The following is a 27,542-nucleotide window of genomic DNA, read 5'->3' as shown; positions in this document are numbered from 1 at the left end:
AGACCCAAATAAAACTTGGGTAGGCCCAAATATGTATGGTCGTATAAAAATTTTAGGTTGGGTTGGTTGCATATGGCAAAACAGGCCCAAATAATAAACAAGGAAAAAGGGGAGTTTTGATGTACGGAGAAAAGTTAAAATTATTCAATAGATTTTACTATATTTTATAAATAATTTTTATAGATAAAATATGGTGAATAATTTATTTTCTTTTTTTTTTTTTGGATATTTTACATGCATAGTTGGATTTTAAAATTTTTGATATGCATTTATAAAAATTCTGTCAAATTCTTATATTTTAAAAAATTCTTATATTTTAAAAAATTCTCATAAATTGTATATTTACATAGTACTAAAAACGATAAAAAATTAAGAGATTAATGCTCAACCCATGATTTTATGCTTCATCTTGGTTTTTTTAAATTGGAAGTTAATAATGATACAACTATAAGAGATTTGTTTTGGACGAATACTATCTATAACTATAATAATCCATTATTGCTGCAAAAAAATGTCATTTAAACATTATAAACACAATTTTAAAACTTTCAAATTTGCTATAGTATTTAGTATTTGACACTTATCATTTTTTTTATTATTTGCTATGCATTTACTATTTTTTTATCAGACTAAAACCCATCATCAACCATATATTATTATAATCCAAACTCAAATTAGGAAACCATAAAATTAAAATAAAATAAAATAAAATGAAGTAACGTGAAACTCCAAGGAGGGGTAAAATGGTACAATACAAATGACATTGAAACTAATTGCATATTTTCTATCGACATTTTTACATATCTAAATTTCAGCCTGTGATTTTTTTAAGAATATATATATATAGAATTAATTTTGCACCTCCTCCTCGCGGGTTGCCATCCATCCGTGAAAACTCCCAAATTTCACACTGATCGGAAGAAATTTCTAACACCGTAGCTCCAAGTTTTGGGAATTTGCTAAACCCTACCTCCATACATCGGAGTTTCAACGTACCCTTCATCCACTTGGAACTCTACAATTTCAAATTTTCCGTAAATGAGTTCTGCAAAAAAGCATTACAAGGATAAATTTGCTCGTCACAAGTAAGATTAGCTCCAAAATCTATGATTTCTGTTGTTTTGTTTGATTCTTCCATGCTATACCTTCTTCCCACAAGAACTTTTTTAGAAATTTTAGGGCAATGTTACTTATACGCCGTATTTCAATGCTTACTGTAACAGGGAGGAGAAAACTGAAGAACCGGAAACCCCAAAATACAGAGACCGTGCTAAAGAACGAAGAGAAGATCAAAATCCTGATTATGAACCCACTGAGTTGGGTTTTCATGCTGTTGCCCCTCCTGGGACTGTTGACATTCGGTTAGACTTGCTTAATGCAATTTTGTTCTGTGATTTGATTGTTAAGTATTTACTTCGTGCTTTTCTATGTTCATTTTTTTAGTCTTACTTTGTTTTTTCCAGGGCGGCTGATGCACATAAATTATCCATTGAGAAGAGCAAGTATCTTGGAGGTTCGTTTCCGTAGAATGAGATTAGGAACTATTCTTCATTTGCATTCAGTTTAATTGGGGTAGATATATTTAGTGGGTTTTACAAGTACAACTTTCCCGTTTCGTCCTTGTTGGTCTATGAGTAATGGGGACGTGACTTTTCAGATAAGTTCTTAACCATAAAGTTATGCATTCGGAGTTGTTCTGAATCTGATAGTATTTATACCTGCTATTGCTGAAGTTGAAATCAGGAGACATTCCCGAGTCATTATTTTTATTTTATATAAATGCTTTGAGCTGCTTGATGCAGGGGACGTTGAGCATACCCACTTGGTGAAAGGTTTAGATTATGCCTTGCTCAATAAAGTAAGAAGTGAGATTGACAAGAAGCCAGACGCAGGAGGTGATGCTGAAGGGAAGGCTAGGTAACTGATCGCTATACATTTATCTTGATGTTCATTTTGTCGAATATAGTCTTATGGAGTACGATAATACTTGTTTTAGAATCTCTCGTTTTTTTGTGATAAGTTAAATATTTAAAGCATTAGGAGCTAATAGCAAACTTATCATTTTAGTTAATTGAGAGAAACATGTTGGGCACTGTTCAAATTATCTATTCTTGTATGGGCGATAATGTTCGATGTTTTTATTAGCATTCTCTTTTCTTTTATTGTAATGACTGCTGATAATGATTTTCTGGATGCTGATATTGCAGTGCACCCAAGGAAGATCAACAAGTGTTGTTTCGCACTGCAACAGCAAAGGTGTATTTTATTTTTCTAACTATTAAAATTCTGTTAAACAGCGTTTCAATTTATTTGAAGATTATTATGGTCATGCTTCTGTTGGGTGTTTGTGCTAACTCCTTTTGCCCATTCTCTGTATTTCAGTCTGTATACAAATGGATCGTCAAGCCCCAGACGGGCATTAAGTCAAATGAGACGTTCCTTCCTGGTAGAACATCATTTATTTATAACATGGTAATCAATGTTTGCCTTTTAATTCTATCTTAGTTAGTTCAAATTAAGCTGGCTGATGATATATCGTGGTCCTCCTTGGTCCCTCAATTCAGCTGGAGGATCATTTCAAACATCACAGTGTTTTCTTTGGACAAGAATACTCTAAACCCTAAACCCTAAACCCTAAACCCTAAACACGACAGTGTTTTCTTTGGAACCTTACCCACATTATTGGTTGTTGATCTGAACTTTAGAATGTGCTCAGATGGCTTTCTGCAATTTTTACATGCATCTTATTACCGTGTGTGACCATATGGATGGAATTGGTGCACATAGAAGAGAGGAAAACAAGACTTCGTTTTGTTACATGCACAACCCTGTTACATTGATGTAGAATGAAGTACTAGAATTTTGGAATATTTTGTTTTCATCTTGATAGTCTTGAAGAGTACATAAGGTGGCTAGTTTGCTGAATCAATGAATTAAAATTCTTGATACCTGCATGGTGATGTTTCAAGTAGGATTCAAACTTCCAAACTCAACATTGAGTTTTTGGATTCTAGTGCAAAAGTCTTCTTCAAGAGTTCATTTTATTTCTTTTTTCAACCATTGAGTAGTGGTGTTTAGCTCAACTATTTAAACATAACGGTCCTACATATTGGGCTGTTTTATATCTTTGGATTTCAACCATACATATATAATAAGCCAACAAGAGCTTAACTCAACTGACATATATATGTGCAAGATCAAGAGGTCCATGATTCAATCCCCCACCCCCATTTGTACTAAAAAACCATACATCAGTAATAAAAGGAAGATAGTGGATACTAAACCTCAAAGAGTATTCTTGTCCTTGTTTTGTAAAAGTGGCATGAGTCATTCATTTAATCCAGTGAAATTTATTCACTTGCTTGTGACGTCCTTACTGAACTTTACTATATTACATGTCTGATATCTTATTTGCAGGAGGGTGGATATTCTCACGATATTCCAACTACCTTGCATAGAAGTAAAGCTGACTGTCCAGTGCCAGAGGTTCATTTCTTCTTGCTCTCTTGGTCTTTCTTTCCTCACACCATTACCTACAAAGTTTTGTACAAGGGTCTGACTTTTATCATTGATTTACCGATGCAGGAAATGGTAACTGTTAATGTTGATGGTTCTGTATTAGATCGAATTGCTAAAATTATGTCATATCTTCGTCTTGGATCCTCAGGGAAGGTTTTAAAGAAGAAAAAGAAGGATAAAGATGTAAAAGGTAGTTGGCATTTGCATCACCCTTCATCGTTATTTAAATGCTACTAGACTAACATGAAAGGATAGGAAAGAAAGTTGCCTCTTCAATGTATCTCTGCATTTCTTTCTATAAATATTGTAGGAAGCATGATTATTGTATTTTAGTTTCTCTCTTGCCAATGTAGGTTTGTGATTCATGAGACTCTGTTTGAAGAATATTTGATTTACGAACTTGTGGAGTTTATTGTGAGTTTCAGTTACTCCGTGCATATACATGCTGCATGTGGTAGAAAAAATTACAAGCACTTAATGAATTTAGGTAACGTGTGTTTCTTGTTTGAATGGCTAAACATGCCTTTTTAATTCAAGTATTCCACCTCCATATTCTTCCCCCATTTTACATTTATTTGATATGATAGTTTAAATTTTCATCAAGCAAGTGGGACCCTGTTCATACCCATTTTTTATTTTTACTTTTTAATTCACCATTCTTTTCATATATTTTTTTTGCAGGGAAGATTTCATCTATTGTTAATGAATATGTTGGCAACAATAAGCCATCTACACTTGATACTGGCGTGCCAAAGAAGCAAATGGAAAGAGAGATGTTGCCCCCTCCACCTCCTCTTAAGAAAAATCAGATAGTTTTAAGGGAGAAGCAAGGGCCAGTTGTCACAAGAGTAGAAGATGATGATATTTTTGTTGGCGCGGGGGTTGATTACACTGTTCCTGGTAAGGACCTGAGCCAGAGTCCTCTTTCAGAAGACATGGAAGAATCTCCTCGAAATAAGGAGAAACCTAGTTATTTCTCTGAACCTGCTTATGGGCCGGTACCGCCCTCTGGACCACCTCAAGAATGGCAAGAAACAGTATGTTGACCTTTTTACTCACTTAAAGTCAAGATTCGTAACAATCTTCTGAATTGCGAGCAAATACTGAGTCATTTACATGCTTGCTATTACCATTTTTTAGTTCTTTTTTTTGTTCTTATCTTAGTTAATGATGTTACAGAATGGATATGGGGTAATGCAACCTCAAGCATTTCCTGCTGGCTACCAAGGAGAGTGGCAGGACTACCAATATTCTGATCAACTGGCTTATTCAGAACAGTACCTTCAGCTCAACATGCAGGCGTATGATATGCAAACAGGAGCGAACATTCAACAGGATCCCCGACTCATGACTCAAGAAGAGAAAGATAGGGGTCTAGGCTCGGTGTTCAAGAGAGATGATCAAAGACTACAACAGTTGAGAGAGAGAGATGCACGAGAGAAGGATCCCAACTTTATATCAGAGAGTTATTCTGAATGTTATCCTGGATATCAAGAGTATAACCGTGAAATCGTGGACAGTGACGATGAAGATGACTTATCAAAAATGGACATGGGAGGCCGGGTAATTTCTTATAACCATGCTTGAGTAGTTGTTTTAATTAATTAATCAATTCTGGGTTTGTCTTTAGTACAAGCCTATTAGTACGATGTTAGTGATATATAATTAAATTTATCTTTACCTATTAGCTTAAGCTTTCTGGGTCAATTAGAGGAGTTTGCCTTAGGATTTTTGGGGTTCAAGTCTTTGCAATGTCATTTCCTCCCTAGTTAATGTCCAATTAGTATTTATTTCCACTTGTTGGATTTTTCTCATATTTCAAGCTCACAATTGAGAGGGAGTGTTAGTGGTATATAATTAAATTTACCTTTATTAACTAATTTAAGCTTTTGGATCAATTGGTGATTTAAGATTCAATTAAGTGTACTGGGATTTGAATATTGACTATAAATTCATATTTGTAGGCGAAGGGCCGCCTTCATCGGTGGGACTTTGAGACAGAAGAGGAGTGGGCGAAGTACAATGAGCAGAAGGAAGCCATGCCAAAAGCTGCATTCCAGTTCGGTGTGAAGATGCAAGATGGTCGGAAGACGCGAAAGCAAAACAAGGACCAAAAACTCAACAATGAACTGCATAAGATCAACAAGATACTAGCAAAAAAGAAAATGGAGAAGGAAATGAATGGAGATGACGATGATATACAACCTGGGAAGAAGATCAGAGTTTGAATTGGTTGACAATGGAAATAGATGGAAAGATGTGTATTTTTTGGACTTTTCATCACTCAAGAAAAACGTAGAAGTTGCATAAAATGTGTTCTCATTTAAAGTTCTTTCGTTCGAGAAGGAATTTTGTCATATTAGATTATCGTTTATAATTCAAGAAAGGCAATCACCTCCCGCTTGTTTTTAATGAAGGTAATAATGTTATATTATTATTAGTTTATTAGCCTTTATCTATCATTCTTTTTAACATGTGAGGTGTGGAAATTTAGGCTTCCGATTCACGAGTAAATATTCACCCTCATGGCATGGTGTAGTCTTTCCATGGATGTTTTCAAGGAAAAAGAAAGATGAAGTAGGTCCTTTACATTATTTAGTTTCTTGTTCGCATTCATCACAAGTTGTAGCTTAAATGTTTCATTGTGAAACTTCCGGGAATTGATAGATTGTTTGCCACAGAAAAACTCAAACGAATTTAACTCAAAAAAATTTCTTACTTCCTTCATTTGTTGCTTGTCACTTTGGGATCGACACTCCATAGTGCTAAATTTTTTATCGACTACCTTTGGTATATAAATCCCATAGTACTCCTATACTGCTAAAATTTTTATTGACTACCTTTGATATATAAAATCCCATAGTACTCCTATACTACAATCTCATGCAATATTTTAAAGTTAATAGCATATATATATATATATATAATGAAGAATTATAAATGGTTTTTAGTGTAAACTTTAAATTTTATAATAATTCAAAAAATAAAACCAAGGCTATTTTCAATATAGCAAAATGAATCAACATTTAAAAGATATAATAAAATGTCACAATTTACTTATAATTGACCGTTATAGGCCAAGTAGATAGTCGTATATATTGATCAGATAGATTATGATGTTTTGTTATATTTATAAATATTTTTAGAAACTTTACGATTTCAAATAATTTTTCTTAAAAATATATTATATCATGTTTTAAACTCAATCATTAATATGCATTAGGTGTTATAATCATACATTATATAATATTAGAAAATAATAATTATGTAAAAAGGAAATTAATATGTAACGTGTTCATAGATTAACTAATATATATACAACATAGAAAACTACAAAGTCCACAACTAAATTAGTAAAGTATTAAACATATTTAAAATAATCATTCAAATTACAACCTAATTTTTTAATCTCATATGATTCAATATTTTAAGTCGGAGGGAAACAAATTCCCACAAGCGTCTATGATGTTAAAAGGGTAACACTTGAGTGAACTACATAGAAATAGAAATGAATATGAATGCAGAATACACCAAATTATTTGATGTTAAAGTACAGAAAAATCATACACAAAGAAAAATAACCAAAGATCGACTCATTTATAGATATATTTAAAGAGTTGCACTTGCAGGATGTAAAATTCAAAACATCATTTATAAAGTAACATGCTTATTTAAGAGAAGTTCGTTGACATATAAATACATAAAATGGATTTGTTCAGAAACAAATATGGGGAGGTATGAGCTTTCCTGGATTCATAATATTGTTTGGATCCAACGCCGTCTTTATTCGTTTCATTGTCCTCAATGCCTCCAAGCCCAGTTCCTTTTCCAGGTACTGTAGATTCACAAAAAACCGAAAAACCTCTTTTTAAAATTCTACATTCATAGACATTGCTGTTTTGAGCTCTCACCTATGTTTGATGCTTCCATTCTAAGTTACATGGAAACAGTTTGCAACTAGAGACATAGGAGTTCTCGTCGATGTATAGCTCTATTGGTTTAGCATATGAGGTCTAAGGTTTGGATCCCTACTCATACATGTTTAAGGTAAACAAGGCTTACGAGATAAAAGAAATACCTTCATTTTTCCTGTACCAACCCCATGCTCGCCGGTGCATGTTCCTGACCATTAATGGATAAAGAAAACTTGTTTAGACACGGTCTGAAATTTGTTTTAAATTTTGAAACAAAGGAACATTCAGCAAGCTATTGAGATGACCAGAAGGGGAATTCTGATATATATTCTGATATATATGTGTATATATATATAGTACACAACGGTGCAAGGCGTTCTCTTCACTGCTAGAAAATAACGGAAAACGAAATTCAAGGAAGATAGAAAATCACAAGAGAGCATGAACATGATTACACTACCAACTTTCTAGAAAACCAACCAGAATGTCAACAAAAACCAAACCAATCAACTGAATTGACCAAAATATTCGAACCAGCTAAGTTTGGCTGGTGTTTTGAGGTTTCTGCTTCCATCCCTAGATTACCACCACTCAAAACTAGATAAATAAACGTAACTACTGTTATGGGGAATATATTTTCAAATTAGCATCAACAATAAAAGTGTCTCGTGATATATTGCAAGAAAAATTATACAATGCACCTTTCCAGAATTTGAAGGTTTTAGGGGAGGTTTGGACCTAATGTTGACGCCTTCAGATGTTTTAACTGGGAACTTAAAAACAAAAACGAAACCACCTAGTTACAGAAGCAAGTAAACTACAAGTATTGGAGATTTTGTTCATCCAATTAGGATGGGAAAAAAAGAAAGAAGACAGTACCTTCCATTGACAATGCTTTATAGACCATCATATGGTTGAGTTTCTCAGCTTCTTTCCGCTGTTCTTCTTCCTTTGGATCAAACAGGATCACCGTGTGAAAGTTTCCATCACCAGCATGGGCAATGACCGTGCTGTTTGTGGGAAATATATTTTCAGCCATATAAATTAGTAGAAATCTTATTTTCAGTCATTTTTTGCACCACGTGGAAAAACTTTCAAATATAGTCCATCTCATCCATTGTTTGCCTACGGTTCATTGAACTTTAAACTGCTTTTAAATCAATCATTATTAATTATTTGATTCAACACTATGTTCCAATTTTTCTAATTTCTAAGTACTTCGAGATATTTTTGTTTAACAATAACTCAAATTTAACTTCTGTCAACACTTAAACAATGTTAAAGCTTGACCGAATTTTGTTTAGATCATCTTAGTTGTTCCAACTTTTACGAAACCGATGCTCGTACTTGCACACATTACAGTAAGAAACTAGTTAGTTGTCCCCAAGAAAGGAGGGAAAAGCAAATTGATGCAACCAAGAGAAGACACACCAAACGAGTGAGGATGCATCTAGCTCTCGTTTAGAACTTGATATCAATTCCGCAAGGTGAGATAGAGGAACACATACATCCTGCGATAGATGAATAAATGGTAAAACAGTTACATTAGAATGAAAAAAAAAATAATAGAAGTCATCACAAAGTGCATAATGATATCTCAGTAATAAGGAAGCAACTAAACACCATGATTGAGGTATAGTTCCCTACTAATCTACGGAATTTCATTGCATACTAATTTATCCATTTAATTCCATATCCTTCAGATCTGAGACAAGTGGAAGTATAATAACTTCAATTAACTATTTTTAAGTGAAATAAGGGAGTTTGGGATAAACACCAGTATATAATTATAGTAGATTCTAGTAGGGTTTCTAGAGCAAAAAGTTCAATTTAAGGAGCTAAGAGTTTCGAAACTTGTGTAAATACAGTGATATTTACAAACCGTGATCATTGCCTCAAAATGGGGTACTAATGCAAAGCATGCCCATAGCGCTTCCTTCCTTATCTGCATGTAAATGACCATAATAAGAGCCAAATTGTGGTCGGTAGCAAACATAATTGGATAAAATTTCTTAACGTAGTCCCATTCAAAATACCATGGGGTGGATCAAACAAGTGTTCAAAAAACTTCTATTACATACTCAATCTCTTGCAGATGACTCGTTCCTCTTCCTTCCCTGCAGAAGAATGGTGAAGGGTGCAGGAGGGGAAAATATTGAAATTTTATTCGATGGTGGGTAGTTTGAGTTTTGAAGAAGAGTAACAATAACTCCTCAACTAAACATATAAAGCATATGTTAATGGAACGAAAAACCCCCTAGTCATTATTCAATCAGATCTTCTAGCTAATTTTGACCCCAACATTTCAAGGGTCAGAAATGAAGAGTTTGAGAAGCCACTTTGGGGATTCAAAAAACGGATGACTAAAAGATTAGAGTGGTTTTCAGGAAAAAAAAAACATGCAAAATAAAAAAAAAAATAGGGAGATCAATATACACTGTAATTTGTACCTTCCACAGTTCTTTTTTGGCTTCTGGATCTTCAGCAAAGACAAAATCTGAGCCATTGTGTTCAGAAACTATCTGCTGAACAATTTTTGTTTGCTCACGTGAATATGCCTCTGGATATCGAGAAAAAAAGAATAATAAATACAAATACTCACGAATCTGCAGGAATATGGCAGAGCACGGAATCTGATATGAACAGCAATCAAGTGCCTTATTGTCTATAATTAATACAGGAGAAACAAATTAAAGCAGCATGTGAACTCAAAGAAAATGTCATGTTCACCTGTGCCTATGAATTCAAACATTAGTGTCGGAGTTTCAGGTAAATTCTTTCCATTAGCATTATTGATAGCCCTCAGTTGAACCTCGTCCAACAACTCCATTCTTGACACCTAAAAGGCGTGGAGGATACTCAGAATCAAAATTCAATAAGAGTGCGGTAAATAAAGGAGAAAGAAGGAAAACAAACACAAGTAATACTAAAGCTCTACCTGTATACCAGACAACATAGTTGCAATAGCAACATCTGCAGCATCTTTAATAGAAGGGAAATTACACATTGCAACCTGGACAAGTAAACTTAATCATCAATTTTCATCCCCAGTTAGTAATTATATAAAACCTTTCTTCTTTTTGATGAATAACCAAACTTTTATTAGGAATATCTTTAGAATGGTGACTAAAAGTCTAGATACATGCCATACAGAAACCATACATGAATCTGACTGAAAGATAGAATGAAATAAACAAAACAAATCAGAAGTTTAAAACTGGGAAAAAAACCACAACTGTGTGTGTGCAGTGTTAGAGAGATAGAGTGAGTACAAAGGTGTATGTGTGTTTGCACACAAGTCAGAGAGAAGTGGTACCACAGAATACTCTGGAAGTTTCTGAAGTCTCAGAGTGATCTCAGTTATTACACCAAGAGTTCCTTCGCTTCCAATCATCAGACGGGTTAAATCATACCTATGATACAAACTACATAAGGCTGACATTTTGGAATTATAAACAAAATATTAGTTATGAGAATTGAGCACCACTCAAACAAACGATGGTGAAAACTCAGTTTACACCCGGAGATAGTAATGTGGAATCAAAATCCCAAGGATTTACTAACTTGAGATATTGAATCAAGAAATGGAAAACGAGAAACAAGAAACGGAAAATGGGAACGTTATCGAATGAATCCTGATTGTTCCATACTGTTGTTGGAGTACTAAATATTGCAAGTTCAGGGCAATATCCTCTTGAAAATGATGGTTGGAGGAATCTGCCATTAATCCATTCACTCAATTTTTAGTATTCTTCCATCACAAAAAAAAAAATATTTTCATCGATAAATACATGTATATCACACCAGTGATCACACTGTACGTCATTTTCAAAAATTCTGAAGCCTCATGCAGGCATTTTGTGTGACGTAAACAATGAAGACTCGAAAACCTTTTTTCCAGTACGCAACCATAAACTTTTGGAAGAAGGCTGACCTTTGGTGAGTGGTTCTTAAATGTCTAGAAGATTTTTTGGTTTCAATTGGTCCCTAGTCTTATTTTGGATAAGGTTAGGATCCTTACAGCTCAGTCAAACCTTTTCCTCTTTAATGAGGAAATTTGATTATCAAGAACAAACAAAATATGAGATTCTTTCTGGGGATGAGGAGATAATCTATCCATAGTGCAGCTTTAGACAAAAACATCTGGGCTACTAGTAACAAAATTGTGATTATCTAGTCCATGAGCTGGATAACTGGTGTTGAGTGGGAGAATGTTGAGATCAAACAGAAAAAGAAAATTCTATCAGAACTAGGAGAGAAGGGGCTGGACACGGAGAGATGATTGATTATCTCATTGTTTTTGCAGAGGAATACCAATTTAGATAGAGATAGAAGTTGGGATTCATTTTCTGGATTATGACACACGGGTTAAGTCTTCAAGACGAGTCCACCAATTTTTTTTCATAAAAATAATTCACACCTCATAGGGATGGGAGATGTCCACAATTTTTAATAGAAGGTAGAAGGAAGTGGCAGATTTATTTAGGTAAGGCAGGAGGGAATTCACTGAGAAACAATTGAACGTATTTAGAAGCCAAATTCTACCATCTTCCCCGTAAAAAGAAGGATCCCCTTCAATAAGATCCAAAAACTGAAACCAGCCAGAAAGTTCTCTATCTTGAAGGTCCCTTCAAAGTTACTGTCCCAACAATCCTTTCTCAGCCTTGGGCAACTACCAACCAAAATGTTTTTACGAAAAGAAAAAGAGAAACTCAATGCAAAGCACATCACAAAGGCAAGGATCAAGGCGTGAAACCAGTCATTCTGGTGCCAAAACAAGGGGTTGAAAAGCTTCCCTTGATACTCTGCTTAACCTTTTCAGTGATTGTGATCAAAAAGAGGGAGACTCGGTTTTTCTCCCAAGTACAATCGGACTATGTTAAGTATTTCTAATTTCAAGGTGGCTGTTCAGAGAAACTTTTTGAATTCTCACGACATTTTTAAATTTTCCTCTCTACTCCTTGTGGTCTGTCACTTCTTCACTAGACAGAGAGAAATTCACAGCAAAAGTAGAATAAAATAAATGCAACGATAGGCACAACCATCCTATATATCAGAAATAAGTGACTGGGTAAATAACAATAGTTTAAACTTGTTGGTGATATATAATTGAAATTTGCCTTAAACCATGAGTTTAAGCTTTTGGGTGAATTGGCAGTTTAATAAAACTTAAAGAGAATAAATCTGAACAAACAGAAATGAAAGAAAAACAAACCCTGCAGCACTCTTTCGAGCACGAGATGCGGTCTTGACAACATCACCATTGGCAAGGACTGCCTGCAATATATCCAACATAAGCAACGTGGTCTTTATTTTTCTTTTCTTCTTTTCCTAATCAAAGCCAGCCTCTAATCAAGAAATAATCAAACCTTTAGATTGATGACATTATCGCGCATGGTACCGTACCTACCTAATATTAAAATCATTAATTTCAGCATAGAAACTAAAACTTATGGTTGAATCTTTGACTAAATAAAATGAAGGTACTTAAAGTGTCATGGACTCATGAAACATAAATATTTATTTACTACTAAAGATAATGAACGCAAAGAATGCCCATTCAGGAAGAAAAGTTGAAAATTATGAAAAAACTTTTTAAAATATGATTTTGAATAACTGAAATTTTTTACAATTTGTTCCAAGTCACTGTCACAACATTCCATGACTCAATTTTTGTACAACATTCCGATGGATTACTACTCCAGAGGTGGTTTTGAAAGGAAAGTTTAAGGCCAGTACTATTTCAACTTTCAAAAAATACGGGTATTCTTTAAACAAATGGGAAAATCCATAAGTCTTTTTTGTAATTTAGCCTAAAAATATATATATATATATATATATATATTTGTCTCTCAAATGCTCATTTTCAAATCATGAATTAAATAATTAAACCCACAAAATATTCAAATGGTTTAATAAAGTTCAAACTGATATTCGGCTCAGTACCTGAAACAAAGAAAGAAAAATTGATATGCAAATGCCTTGATATAAATGGAAAAAAATTATCATTCAACTCTCCACCTATTAACAGAGGATGTGCAATAAGACCTTGAGAAACAGAAGAAAGAGCAATACCTCACAGCTAGTGAACCAGAGCATCGTGTGGCACACATACCCCCAATTGTTGCACCAGGGCCTGATTTATCAACAGGTTCAAATAACATGAGCATGGTTATAGAAGACGGCCAAAATAGAAAAATACCGTTAATATTGTCAACCACTACCAGAGATTATTAAACATCTGGGACCCAAAGCAGGTAGGGATAAACAATGAGTAAAAAAGAAACACTGATTTCAGAAGATTTTGCTACGTGATTTGGGATACAAGTCTGTAAACATGGAGAACATTCCTGTCCCACCTACGTCTTTGGAACATTCAATAAAGCCGTCATATGTAATTCCAATCCTGAAAACCTCTCTTATTAAGTTTTAAACTGAGAGAACTCCACCCTCTGTTTACACTAGCAAATTTTACTATGCTCAAACAAAGCTTTATCCAGTGGAAGGAGTTCAACACACATCATTTTCCAGGTATATATGAAAATGCCCCTTTAAAAATAAATAAATAGATTAATTAATTTTTTTAAAAAATAGAAGAGTTGTCTTCAAAATTTTATTCCAATCATCGAGGAAGGATCTTCTAATTTCCACAAAAGCTCTTTCCCAGTCTACATGCATGATGCACACCTCCTTATAACACTTCTTCTCTAGACTATTTTGGGCTACCGGCAAGTAAGGCTCCTCATAACTCCTTTTCTCTTTCCTTTTGGAAGTAACCTCCCTTCTGGATACCTTTTCCTGCAAAAGATCCTTAAATCCTTTACATAATTTAATTGTCAGCCATTTCCCTTTCTTGTTGAACTCTTTCAAAAATTAAGAAAACAGAACATATTTCCAAGCATGGTGATGTCTGCAAGCGAACCTCTCTTATTTGGAAAATTTTGTACTTATGTAAAACCACATTTCAGAGTATCCTGAAGAAACTCTAATTTCTTTGAAATATATCGATAATCCACTGAATTGAAGTCTAGAAAAAGGTGATAGGAACTGCGTTGTTTTTCTCTTTAATCCTTCTTTGAATCTCTTAAAGTTGCACCAATTGACAGATTAGTGTTTTCCATCTGTCTCACACTCTCTTAACATGCTTGCTTTGTCTGAGTTCAAAGATGATCAGAAGAACAGAAACAACTAAGCAATTATTAGAAAGCAGTAGAGAAGAAGAAACCCCTGCCTTCCCTATTAATGTAAAAAGTTGATTAAAAAAACAAAATTGTGTGTTGATATGATAAATATTATTAGGCATACTAGTAACCTGGGTCAAGAGGAAAAAATAGTCCATAAGGCTCTAGGTATTCATTAAGCTCCATCCATCCAATTCCAGGCTCAACAGTTACATCCATATCTTCAACGTGTAGTGCTTTAACTTTCTGCAAATTTAAGATGGATTCTACTGTTATAGGCAGTAACCATTGAAAGAATATATGAACGACATAAATGCATTAGTTAACTTGAATGTTTCATTTACTGTAAACAACCCAAAGAATAAATAATTATAAGGACGTTTTTCCATTAAATGGTCTTAAACCATCAATTCAACCAAAAGCTTGAACACAGGACTTTCCTGGACCATCTGCTTTGACACCATCTTAAATTACCAATTCAAACAAAAGCTTAAAAGCTGGTGGTTGAAGACAAATTTAATTATATATCACTAATAAATAAAAACAAATCAAAAAGTCCAGATGAGTTTCATAACATGTATATATCATCTCAGTTCATCCATCTATTAGATATAATGAAATGAAGCACACTAGTGATAAAATGCATAAACATACATTCATCAAAGACATATCTATGCAAAGCCCTCCATTAGGTGCTAATGTGTGACCTTCGATAGATGTAGCTCCCCCATAAGGCACAATAGGTACCTGTAGAAGATAAAAGTAACTAGTTTGACAAATTTAAGCCATATGGAACAAGAATTATGCCAAACATCCAACTACCATAAGCCAAAGTTTTGTAAGTAGAAAACTGTCTGGAAAGAAAATATATAGGACAGGAACTGTGATAGTACAAGAGAACCACGAACCTTATATTGGTCACATAATTTTACTATTTCAGAAACTTCCTCTTCAGACCTGAAATTTACAAACCGGGACGCATTAACTTACTACTTACACAAATATTGATCATGAAAACAGTGTTAGCCTATAACATAGAAAATCCCATATCAGAGTTGAGAGCTATAAAACAAAATTTGATTAAAATCAAATAACCTGAAGTGAAATGTGCATCGCCAAGAATTAAGGTCACGACATAGAACAGGACCCAACAAGCACATAAAACAGAAAATTTAACTTTTCTAATAATGTTATAAAATAACCGTCCAAATTTAAATAAAATACTTAATTTATTCATTAATAATATTTTTCATTTATGGTACAATGATATGCAAGAGTTTAGGCTAACTTGCATGCATCTAAACTAATCACATGAGACAACCGTCTACCCTCTACCACATTTGATAGCCAAAGAAACTCCATATATTTTCCTACAGATACCTCTGCCTATTCAATCTTCCACAATTAGCAATCAAAGTGAGGTAAGTCTAGTGTGATTTGTAATCATGTTGCTATCACTCTCCTTGTTTGCAGAGATCCAAATACCCAAACATCCATATTCTTACTTTTTTTATATATCTTCAGTTACCAGACACTATAATTACTTCAAAATGAGTGGCCTAAGATGGTCTAGACTCACTTAGGTTAAACAATTGTCAACATGGTCATCTAACCGAGGCACAATGCTTGCCTCTAGCTCAGCAGGGTCACCTTGACCACAGTTATCATGTACTTCCAGTTCCAATTACCACCTTAAGAGTTAAAACCATATGGTAATTTAGTAAAAACGTAAAAAGGCCAATACAGTAGTATTACATATTTCCTCTTTGTTGATTGCTAACACTCGCATGTTGAGTTGCATATAAGGCTTTTAAAGTTAAAGAACCTAGCAATGGATATCTTAGGTTTTCTTTTCTTGTTGCGGTGGGCATGTATTCAATAGTTAACTTCATGAATTACAAAAGCATTAGAATTGATCATGGAAGCAGAAAGGATAGCACAATATTAAAAAGAAAACGAAAGACCAAATGGCTTGTAGAGCAAGACTTGACATATAAATAAGTGAAATAATAACAAGAAACGGAGGAAAATACGATATTCCATCTAACCTGGGAAAGACAACCACATCAGGGATATTAACTGCTGCGTGAAAGCTATTTTGTGGTTTCCCATGAAAGTACCTCTCATCATAATCTAACGTCATGTTATCCTAAGAAACCAATCACCGTGAATCATGTTAAGCAGATGGAGAGAAACTCTCAACTTGTCTAAATAAATCAGAAACATTAAAACATACTTTACATATTCTTCCCAATTCATCAATAAACACTTGCGAAATGTCATTGTGTGAGCCTTTGACAACATACTCGGTACTATCTTTGCCCCCGAAGCTGATATTTCTGAATCCAGAATTGCAGGTATCAATATCCATGTGAATCTTTATAGAATCCAAACAGTGTAAAAGCTTTCAAAAGCAATAACAATTACAAATTCGCCTTACAATTGTCAATTTAGCGTGACCCCTGAAGAACGTGGGGGAGCCTAGACCATAAGTTTCAATGTTTTAAAAATCAAGAGTAATAAAACAATTTTTTTATATCCATGAATGTTTGAGGCAACCTGCATACACCTCGACTAATCTCAAGGACAAGTCGTCTAAACCAGTGTTAAGAAAACTCATAGGATATTAAATCCTAGATAGGTAGCCACCTTCATCGAGAGTAATAACTATTACTATCAGCTTTTCAATCATTTCATCAGGAACTAGAGGAAGTTCGTATCCAGTGAACAGCACAGACACAGACGACCAAGTCGTCAAACCAACATTAAGAAAATACCATAAATATAAAACATTACGAGTAAAGAGTATTCGAATGACGCATGCATAAGCTTTCAGAGAAAATTATAGAACACAAAAGCAGCTCAAGCTATACTGTAGGAAGTTCATAATATTTCGTAAATAGGACTAGAAATTCGCATTCTAATGCAGTTGAGCTCCACCGCACATGTATTCAACTAAGTGCAAGACCGATACAAAAACAAAACTAAATAGAGTAACAAAAAGCTTACACAGTACGCACCGATGGTGAATATCAGAATCGTCACAGAACGACGGATTGGACTGGAGCTGAAACTGAAACTGAAACGCAAGCGAACCAGCAAGAGCGAAAGGAACCACGGAGGTGGACCACAACAAGAATCGGCGGCCACCGTTCTGAGAGGAAGAAGTTCTGGAAATGACAGATGTTTGAGCACCAAGATTCTGAAACGAAGCGCCACGGAAAAACGAGTGGTATAAGGAGTTGGAGGAGGAACGGAAGCGAGAAAACCAAGAAGAAAACGCCATTGTTTCGAGCTTCAGAGACTCTTAAGCAATCTCAAAAATCAACGTGAATGAATGAATGAATGCTTTTATGAAATCTGTGGAACTCGATCCGCCATTGAAGAGCCACGGGCTGAGCTTCGAATTGAAGCTCGTCGGATTGGTCTCGAAGAGATAACCTTACCAAAAATGGAAGTTTGAGTGAATTAGTATTTTTACTTTTAAAATCTGACGTACCTTTTTCTTTTCATGTTCATCAATATCTTAATCGTAATAATTTTGGAATAATTTGTACTTTGAACTTTTTGGATTTTATCAATTTTAAAATAAACACTCTTTATTTCATTTGATTATTAATATCAATTAATTTAGACTCTTCGTTCTTGTTATTATCTTTCTTTTTTAAACGTGTAGAATTTTTAAATATTGATTTTTACAAAATTAATGATTTAAGTGAAAAAATGGGTGATTTCTAAACATTGATATTAACGTTCCAAGCATTAAATTATTAGTTATATTTTATTTAATAGTCTTGATGAAATTTTAATTTAAAATTTTATTTTCTTTTATGACATTTAAGTTGGAGTAAATACTGGATTTTGATAAAGTTTTCATTGGGATGAGATGTTTAAAGTCTTGTGTTTAGGTTAAAGTGTGTCCAAATTTGACCTCTTGAAACCCCTTGAACTTTGGGAATGTGTTATGCTGTATGCCAAAAACATTAAAGTAGAATTCGCCATCTTATATCAGGGGAGTGTTCTAATCTTGAACTTGGAAAATTGTTATTTGCTCGAGAAACTTGATTTAAGGCAATTCGTGTCTAACTCAATCGTTAAGGTTGAAATAAAGTTGAGTTAAAGATTTTAGTGATTGAAAATTAGGGGTCTCATCTTAAGAGAGTTTTTAATTTCAATTTGTTAGAATATTTGCATCATAAATTTTATCTACAAGTATTAAACCTATTTATTTATCAAAGTCCAAGAATTTGATTTGTATAATTATAATATTCTCACGAGATTTATCTAAATAAAGCGTAATAAAATGTGTAAATTAATATACACATTTACGAGAGTTTGAGATTTAAATCAATGAAATTATCAATCAAGAGTTTAAATTACTATCCATAAATTACTTGTTATTTTTGGTGTTTGTGTTTTCTTTTGTTAGGACCAAAAAAGTATAAATAATAAACTTTCTTCTTCTTCTTTCTCCCACCCTCATCTTTCTCATGGATCGCTATTGTCTTTAAAAAGATTATTTGTCAAAATTTTCTTGCCTCAAAATCTTACATCAATTCTTAGATTTTGAATTTAGTTTTAGTTTAGCTCATAAATTTCACTATATTACTATTGTATTCTTGAAGTTTAAATTACTTTCCATATTCATAAGAATGACATCTTAACTTTTTGCCATCAAAGTCTGAATCTTGTGAATGGTATATGAATTTTAGAGTAATTTCTATTTCGATCTTTATTTCTTGGATTTTTTTTAAAATAATGTAATTTCTAAAAATATTGTAAAAAATATGATAGTTTCAAAAGAAATGTCATAAATAGAGTAGCGAAGTCGTGAATCAAGTACATGACTTCAATAAATTGTGGACCGCGTCTATGTTTTCGAACTGGAGTCGTGTACTAGTACACGACTTCGGTACAGATGATAGACTGTCATCTGACGTGTAGTGGCGAAGTCGTGTACCAGCACACTTGTATGTCATGCACTTCCCTTAACTTCTATAAAAATCCTAGTTTTTCTTCATTCGACCTCATTCGCGCGTCCCTCATTTTTTTCTTCAACCTTCGAATATCTCTTCTCCTCCCTTATTGCCGATAAAAATCTTCTTCTACATTTCAATCTCCTCTTCTCTACTTCCATTTTAATATTTCCCAACAAAATCTTCTTCTACATTTTCTCCATCTTTCTCCATTTTCATTCTTCTTCCACTCCATTTTCTTAAGAAAAAAAAAATCTTCTTCATTCTTCTTCCATCCCAAGTTGGTTTACCTATATTTATTTAAGTGTATTTAATTTTTATTACGTTGTTATTATTATTATTATTATTAAATATCTTATGATTTTTGTTGCAGTTGGTTTACCCCTATCCTCCATTTTTCATTCGTCACAATAGTATTTGTTATTTAGTTTTAGTATTTTTTGAAAAAAATATTTAAATTTAGTTATATTGTTTAAATTTATATATAATAATTGGATTTATGTTGTATTTAAGTTGGTTTGTTTGTTTAATTAAAAATTTTAAATAATAGTAATAATATTTGAATTTATATATAATAATACAATATAGATTGATTGGTTTATATAATTAAATATTTATGTTGGTTGGTTTATAACAATTGTATTTAGGTAGATAGGTTGGTTGATTTAATTAAATTTATCATATTAGAATATGAGAATACGAGAATCATTAAAAATAAAAAATTTAGAATACGAGAATAATAATAATAGTAATAATAATAATAATTATTATTATTATTATAAAGATAATAAATAATAATAATAATAACTATTATAAAGATAATAATAATAATAACAACTACTATAATAATAATAATTGGAAGGTGTCTGCAAGGATTACTTGGGAGTTTTATTATGTGACTTGAAATGTCAGTTGAGTCTTTCATGGTTGGCAATACAATTTCAAGAATTATCATCAGATGCTGATGTTGTGAACGTTCAGAGATACCCTCATGCGTGTATCTTGCAGTCGATTGGCGGCATCCATTGTATGTTTCTCCAATTCATATACGATTTCGACCAGGCTGGTACGTATGTGTAGGGCGCTGCAACCCTCGCATGGTTGTATAAGAAACTCTATCGAGCGAGTCATGACGGTCCCTGGAGATTGCTAACCATTAGTGTTGCTACACGTATGGGAAAACGACACATTTCCTATTATAACGGCACAAAGAACGCTGCAGGATTTAGATGGTCGATCTTTGAGTTTCAAGTACTATTTCATGTACATGTTTTATTTAATAGGATTTGCATTATCTATAATTTATTAATGATTTACTTCACAAATTAGATGGAGCGGTGTTCTACCTTCATATGAACAATCGGCAAATATGTTGCTGACCTATCGATGAATATTTGATCAGTTGATGTAGTCTCAGGTAGTAAAACATTATACAAATGTTCTATAGTTTTATTTTTTTGTTACCTACTAACGTTTGTTTTTTCAACAAATTAACTGGGCATTGTACATGCTCGACATGATGGCATCACTTCCTATTCGATATCATAGTGGTCAAGCGGTGTGGACAAATCAACTGGTCATTGTACATGCTCGACATGATGACATCACTTCCTGTTCGATGTCATAGTGGTCAAGCGGTGTGGACTTACGCGGGTCCCATGATTTGTTTTCATCTGGTCGTCGAGAAGTATTAACCAGATCGCATGCTGCGACATTTCAATATATTGCAAATGCCACCAGCGATTAGTTTCACAGATTCGAGGGTACACCAAATAGATTTAAAGGGCAAGCATGATCAAGATTGGCATTGAATTCATGAAGGAAGATATCGAAATGTGAAATTCGCGATAGAATTTTCAGGTTGAAGCACCCAACACATGTCAATCGACGATATCAAAGAACCTTTTTTCCTTGTACAAGTCGATTACCAAACGCTTCATCACCCATGAGGCATTTTTTATCATCGTGTGGTAAGGATTTAATATGTTTTATTTTATACATTTAATAATAACATAACATTAATTTTGTTTGTATTATGGCAAGATGATGACGTCGTAGAGGATGATGAAGAAAATTGAAAGTTTGTAAATTAATTTTTAGTTCTGGTTAATTTCAATTTTAAATGTATAAAACCTTGTTGATTAATTAGTTAAATGTCTAACTTTTAAAAAAGTAGGGTAGTTTTTTATTAAGAAATTAGATCATATAATCATAATATGAGTTTCAAAAGAAAAAACATAGTAACCCAAGAGAAACACGCCCATTACTTAAACCAACAAACGAAAAAATAGATAACAAATATAGACGAAGTAAAATATGGGAAAAAGAATGATTGATGAAGTTAACTAATTAGGTCCATAATGGTTAATGTTTGAACAACAATCTCATATACATCTTTATTACATCTGTTACACTGGGATTATATTAAAATCTTGATAGAGGAAACCAATATAATATTTGATAAACATAATTAATTTTGAAAGAAAAAACTGTAAACATACCAAATTTGAAAATAAAAAATCTATGTGTACGGATAATAATAATAATAAATAGAATAATTAACATAATAATAATAATAAAAAAACCAATAATAGTAATAATAATAATAAATAGAATAATTAACATAATAATAATAATAATAAAAGCAATAATAGTAATAATAATAACAACAACTAAGTCACATACATGTACACGACTTCCTTCCTTATCTTTTACATGCTCAAGTACCCTATATTTTTTCTACCTACTCCATTTTTGATTTGTTTCCTGCCGTTTTAAATTTATTGTTTTGGTACACCGACATTCAAACCTCCATGCATGTAATTGAACTAAAATGGTCACAACTTCTCAAGTATTAATGTTACAAAATGAAAATACTCTCTACCTTTCAAAAAAAATATAAATGTACCTTATTGTTTAATGATTGCCTAAACTCGTTAGTAAATATTTGATTTTTGATAAATAAGATCCTTATTTTTGGTTTTTTCCTTTCTATTTTCCAAAAAGAACATAAGAACATTTTCAGTGTTTGTGTTTTCTCTTTTTTTAAAAAATCAAATAAAGTTTTAGAACCTTTTAGTTTTATGTACTTTTTTATAAATATAAAATCAAATTATTTTACATTTTTTTTTATAGAATTAAAAACAAAATCATTTTAAAAAAACCATTTTATAATAAAATATCATCATCCACATAAACATATTATCAAAAAAATACACCAATACCTTCCAAATCCTTGCTGAACTTGAAAGGGGAGACATTTTAAAATTAACTTGAACATATACCAAGACTCTACAAAAGGGAGTTTGGAACAATGTAAAGTGCAAACTATTTTAATCTAAACTCTAATGTGTTTGAAACTATTTTAATAGTTATAATAATATGTGTTTGAAATGCATAGAATGTTGGGTGAAAAAAAAGATGAGTCAAAAGAATAAAAGCCGTAAATATAATTAATTGTAGGTTACATACTATTATAAATGGAGTTACAACTCACCCTACCAACTTGAGTAGTGGTAAAATTCAAATCCACACACACTACTGTGTTCTACTAAATTATATAAAAATAATAATAATGATAAAATAATGAAAAGACTCAACCATGAAAAAGGAGAAGTAATATCAATCCAATCCACCTACCAATACCACTAGTCATTCAAAGATTTATTAATATTAATTAATATAACTAAGGAAATAGGAAAACAAGGATTCTTTATCCTTACACAAATACCACCAAACAATCCACTACTTAATGTCACATGAAATCATTACACTTTTAGGCACGACTAGAAGGTGTTTCTTTTCTTTTCTTTTCTTTTTTTCCTTACTTTTCTTTCCCTATCAATCCAAGTTTTTTTTTTAATAAGAAAATCATGTCAAAGAAATTCTTCGAATCCGAACCCGTGTGTGGAGAAGGAGAATGACAAAATAAAAATTGAAAAAAAAAAAAAAGACAAAGAAAAAGAAAAAAAAAACAAAGGCAAAGTCAATACTTTCTTACTCCAAGAAGTCCTGTGTATTTGCACGCCTGTTTTCCCTTTTCTTTGTGTAAAAAAGGCAACAGCCAAACGTTATTCCAAAAAGCCAAATTGCTGCCACCAACTTCTCCAAACGTAGAAGCTGTTATGTTAAAAAATGAAGAGTGATTATCAGATGGGTTTTCTGTAGTGTAAATTTTAGTACCCGACCACATATCTAGTCTGTGAATCCCAGAAATCTTTGGTTTGTTTCAGCACTCTAGCTCGTTCTTCCACTAGCCTCTCCTTCCAGTAATCTTTACACCTGTGTACACCACTTGTTCAATCAATAAACATGTATGTGGGAGGAGTTGATTATAAAAGACTTAAAATGACTTTGATGGTATGAAAATCGTATTTAAAAGTTTAAATTAAACATTAGATTAATTCTGAGTATTTAAAGTTGTGTTTCGGAATTATTTGAGTAAGACAAGAGTTTTATTTATTTATTTATTTTTTTTTTTTTTTTTTTTTTTTTTTTTTTTGCTTTTGTTCAAGTCCGGAGTATCTATCTATCATGATAAAACTGTTGATGAAATATCTTTTAAAAACTTATAAGGGAAAAAAAAAGGAAAGAATACACAAACGAATGAAAATAAGAGAGCAGCATATAAAAAGGCCTCCACAATCTAAAAAGTAGAACATAATTACTGATCATTACAAAAGAAGCTTAGTCACATGTCCATAAACATCGAATCTAATACATGACCGAATCCAACATCTAAAAGTTCTATTGTGTCTCTCTCCGAAGCCTCCAAACTAGCACGCACCCAAACTCAATAATGTTAATTGGAATGTTAATGCTACGCATCATGATTAAACCAACTCAAATTGATTTAATAGCATGTTCAAGTCAGCACTTCGAGGTTACCAAAGTGTTATTTCAAGCATAATGATGCAATTGATAGTTTTCAAGCTCTAGAGACAAAGTGAATGGGAAAGAAAGAGGCTCTAAATTTACAAACCTTCTTTTCAATAGCATATCCAGTTCAACCATGTGCAATGCTTTAGGATATACTCCAGCCTGCACTAGAAACAAATAACAGTCAAAAGAGTGCGTGATTCTTTTGGTCATACTAGGATTATAACTTAATTCTTGTAAGATAGACTTTGTAATTTTGCATAAAGCAGAACATCTCACCACATATATGTTATGGTGATCGGAAATAGAATGTTCAAAAGGGATGAACTTTCTTAAATCATATCTAGGTATTAGATAGAAAAAAAGAAACGGAACTTAGACTTTAACCATAAAAGATCAACACAAAATCAAGAAGAAAAAGTACGTTTCCAAAGATTGAACATTAGAAACATTGCATTGCAAAAAACACACTCCTAAATACCGAAGAAACACAGAAGTCCGTAGCAGATAAACTAGAAGCGTCAGATGAAATTCCTAGCAGTCCTGCTAAGAGGTAACAGCAACATTTTAAAGCAATAAGAAAATTTGTTATTTCATGGTTCTAATATTGTTTCCATGACCTTCCTTAGAGTATGCAACTGTTTCTTCATTTGGGGGGAAAACAGCTGAAGGATGTTGACAAATGGCCATGAAAATAGCAAGATGTCAAACAAATTCTGTAAAGATATGAAGACAAAAAACATAGTTTAATGGAAAAAATAGCAGAAAGATGACTAGTAAGCAAGCGAACTATCAAGAACATAGTTTAAGCCATGAAGAAATCAAGAACATAGTTTCGATGCTTAAAAGATACATGTAGACAAAAAAGAACATTGGAGATATTTCCACTAGTCAAGTATTTCAAAAATATTACTGCATCAATTAGGTCCATGACATTGAATTTTCTATGGTATTCGTCCTTTTTCCAAACTTTTCATATCTTAACAGCTCATGGAGAATAATCTAATTGCTTCAATACTAAACACAGACCTCTCTACAAACCGGGCATTTAGATTCCCTGCTGGCAGTCTTCGGTCCATCGCAAATCATCACTGAAGCAGCTAAACAAACACATGATTTGCAGAAGAGATGTCCACAACCCAAAGCATATGGATCAAATAATGTTTCCTGCAACATCATCACAATTCAAAGTATTATCAAATAAACTCCTAATACTTTCATCCCTTTGAATTACAGCCAAGAGCAGAAAATTTACCAAGCATATAGGGCAAGTAAGATCGTATTCCAACTTTATAGAATCTGGAAGCATCAATGTCATTGTCGGTGCGACATCGACATTGAAGAAAAAGTGAGTGGAGAATCCCGAAGGATAATCTCCATCCTCGGATCCTTTAAAATTCAAACAAAAAGCACCCAATTCTATAAGCCAAGGGGATTGCAAAAGCTCCATATGTTCAGCTCGCATTTTCAACTTAAAGTTCTTTCCGTTTACAGAGCTGTGTACCTATAGTTGATTATTTAAAACACACAAAACAAAAATTATGTTCATAAATTGAAACAAGAAAACATACAAACTCCAATGTCAAATACACAAATTTTCAAAATGTAATTAGACCGAAGCTCGCCTTATCATATTTCTTGAGAATCTTTCTGATAGCAATAGCATTCATTGTAACATATTCAATCAGCATTCGACCTTCTTGTATCAACGTTGTTTGATCACTTTTAAAGCAATGAACCAATCGCGTCATGTATCTCTCAATTCCTCCAGCAACATGAAGATGAAGAAGATGTCTAACTCTCGTGTTGAAACATCCCGCAATATCCGAGGCTTCCCTCATCAACTCCGAAAAGAACAACTGATCACACACTACAAAGTGAAACATTTTCAATCAATTCAAATGTCCAACGACTGAATCGAGAACCAGCTAAAAACTCAAAAGAAAACAATGTATTAACAATCTTACAAGGGCAAGATTTCCATTCACATTCATCAGTACAAGAATCATTAAGCCTGCAAGTCCGACAGCTCTTAAGAACCTTCTTCAAACGCTTATACTCAACATGCGAACATTTATCCAAGAACCATTCTCGATCACCGTGTAAATACTCCATGAACGTCTCACCGAATTTCATCTTTAACCTTATACTTTTTACAGAAAACCCTAAAACACCTCAAATTCCAAGGGAAGAATCAGATACTCATGCGAAAAATTGGGCAAAAGCACCACCACCATTACGGAATTCAATAAAACTCACCTCAAACTGGAAGGAGACGAAGCGTATTCAAACTATAGAAAGGAGGAAAAAAAGGACCTGTTCGGCCGTTGTAGTATGCGGTTTCTTGAATTTTTCTCGTCAACGAAATGGCAGATGGGAAAGTTAAGAAGAGGAATCCAGGAAAATCGGAAGAGGAAAAGAAAATCTTAGAGAGAAAAAAGAAGGAAGGATGAAATTGTGGCATAGAAAACGAGAATTGGTTTTGAAAAACAAGAACGATATTGCGGAGTTTCTGGGAACTCCAGCGGTTGGCGTGGTTGCAAATGGCGGCTGGCTGCATGGGGGGTTCCATGTATTGTATATGGTGTATATCAAGTTGGGAGGTCGAAGAGAATTCAATTCACCTTTTCATTTTTCAAAAGAAAAATAATAACTAAATAATATTTTTTTTAATCCTAAAAATGATAATAATAAATTTTTTACTTTTTATTTTTTCTGTTTGTGGAGTCAAAGTACGAATTTTTTATGTAGTGGGTCAAATTACCACTTTTGTCCCTTCACTTTACGTTTCTACTTTCTATATAATTAATTCGTAATATTTTAATTTATTTGATATTATCCTATATGAGGATTTTTAGCTAACTAAGTTAAATATTTAAATCTGCTTGTTATATTTTATAAACGTAAAGTAAATAGAGAAAATTATTATTGTTGTTATTATTTAGTTTTCCAAAGACTTAAGAGCTAAAAGTAAGTTTTTTTTTTTAATAAAAACCTAAAATTAGGAGTCTTGCAGTGTCTTCTAAAAAATATAGCAAAATATTTAGATTACATAAACAATTTCGATATTCTTT

General features: G+C 33.0%; 3 protein-coding genes across 8 annotated transcripts; 1 reads left to right on the top strand and 2 right to left on the bottom strand.

Moving 5' to 3' along the window:
• The first annotated feature begins 846 nt into the window (after positions 1-846).
• On the top strand, positions 847-5,935 carry LOC103486718 (suppressor of mec-8 and unc-52 protein homolog 2). Its single transcript, XM_008444758.3, has 11 exons — positions 847-1,085; positions 1,224-1,361; positions 1,464-1,513; positions 1,803-1,917; positions 2,208-2,256; positions 2,383-2,472; positions 3,418-3,486; positions 3,586-3,709; positions 4,201-4,556; positions 4,699-5,082; positions 5,484-5,935. The coding sequence occupies exons 1-11, from the start codon at positions 1,039-1,041 to the stop codon at positions 5,745-5,747; spliced, it is 1,686 nt and encodes a 561-aa protein (XP_008442980.2). The 5' UTR covers positions 847-1,038; the 3' UTR covers positions 5,748-5,935.
• A 1,162-nt stretch (positions 5,936-7,097) lies between these two features.
• On the bottom strand, positions 7,098-18,105 carry LOC103486719 (D-lactate dehydrogenase [cytochrome], mitochondrial). 3 transcript variants are annotated; one of them, XR_007820419.1, is made up of 19 exons: positions 17,635-18,105; positions 16,851-16,953; positions 16,663-16,763; positions 15,523-15,571; positions 15,269-15,361; positions 14,746-14,860; positions 13,509-13,569; positions 12,803-12,839; positions 12,649-12,710; positions 10,750-10,846; positions 10,372-10,446; positions 10,164-10,272; positions 9,884-9,993; positions 9,316-9,378; positions 8,865-8,944; positions 8,313-8,443; positions 8,135-8,206; positions 7,598-7,641; positions 7,153-7,354 (listed from the first exon to the last, which is right to left on the bottom strand). XR_007820419.1 is itself a non-coding variant. In XM_008444759.3 (18 exons), the coding sequence occupies exons 1-18, from the start codon at positions 17,898-17,900 to the stop codon at positions 7,235-7,237; spliced, it is 1,716 nt and encodes a 571-aa protein (XP_008442981.2). In that variant the 5' UTR covers positions 17,901-18,103; the 3' UTR covers positions 7,098-7,234. The 3 variants fall into 3 exon arrangements, 2 of the variants coding, with proteins under 2 accessions (XP_008442981.2, XP_016899704.1); XM_008444759.3 differs by lacking the exon at positions 8,135-8,206 and having other exon boundaries at positions 7,098-7,354; positions 17,635-18,103; XM_017044215.2 differs by lacking the exon at positions 8,135-8,206 and having other exon boundaries at positions 7,098-7,354; positions 17,624-17,773.
• Positions 18,106-23,238: 5,133 nt separating this feature from the next.
• On the bottom strand, positions 23,239-27,072 carry LOC103486720 (probable E3 ubiquitin-protein ligase BAH1-like). Of its 4 annotated transcripts, none has more exons than XM_008444763.3 (8): positions 26,728-27,072; positions 26,436-26,642; positions 26,094-26,338; positions 25,724-25,972; positions 25,498-25,635; positions 25,089-25,184; positions 24,572-24,630; positions 23,239-23,871 (listed from the first exon to the last, which is right to left on the bottom strand). In XM_008444763.3, the coding sequence occupies exons 2-8, from the start codon at positions 26,602-26,604 to the stop codon at positions 23,766-23,768; spliced, it is 1,062 nt and encodes a 353-aa protein (XP_008442985.1). In that variant the 5' UTR covers positions 26,605-26,642; positions 26,728-27,072; the 3' UTR covers positions 23,239-23,765. The 4 variants fall into 4 exon arrangements, with proteins under 4 accessions (XP_008442985.1, XP_008442983.1, XP_008442986.1 ...); XM_008444761.3 differs by having other exon boundaries at positions 26,436-26,633; positions 26,728-27,071; XM_008444764.3 differs by lacking the exon at positions 25,089-25,184 and having other exon boundaries at positions 26,436-26,633; positions 26,728-27,069.
• Between the last annotated feature and the right edge of the window lie 470 nt (positions 27,073-27,542).

This window comes from Cucumis melo, chromosome 4, assembly GCF_025177605.1.
Source record: "Cucumis melo cultivar AY chromosome 4, USDA_Cmelo_AY_1.0, whole genome shotgun sequence".
NCBI classification, from domain to species: domain Eukaryota; kingdom Viridiplantae; phylum Streptophyta; class Magnoliopsida; order Cucurbitales; family Cucurbitaceae; genus Cucumis; species Cucumis melo.
Note: the sequence above shows the minus strand (reverse complement) of the source record. Positions and strands in the feature narration are given on the sequence as shown.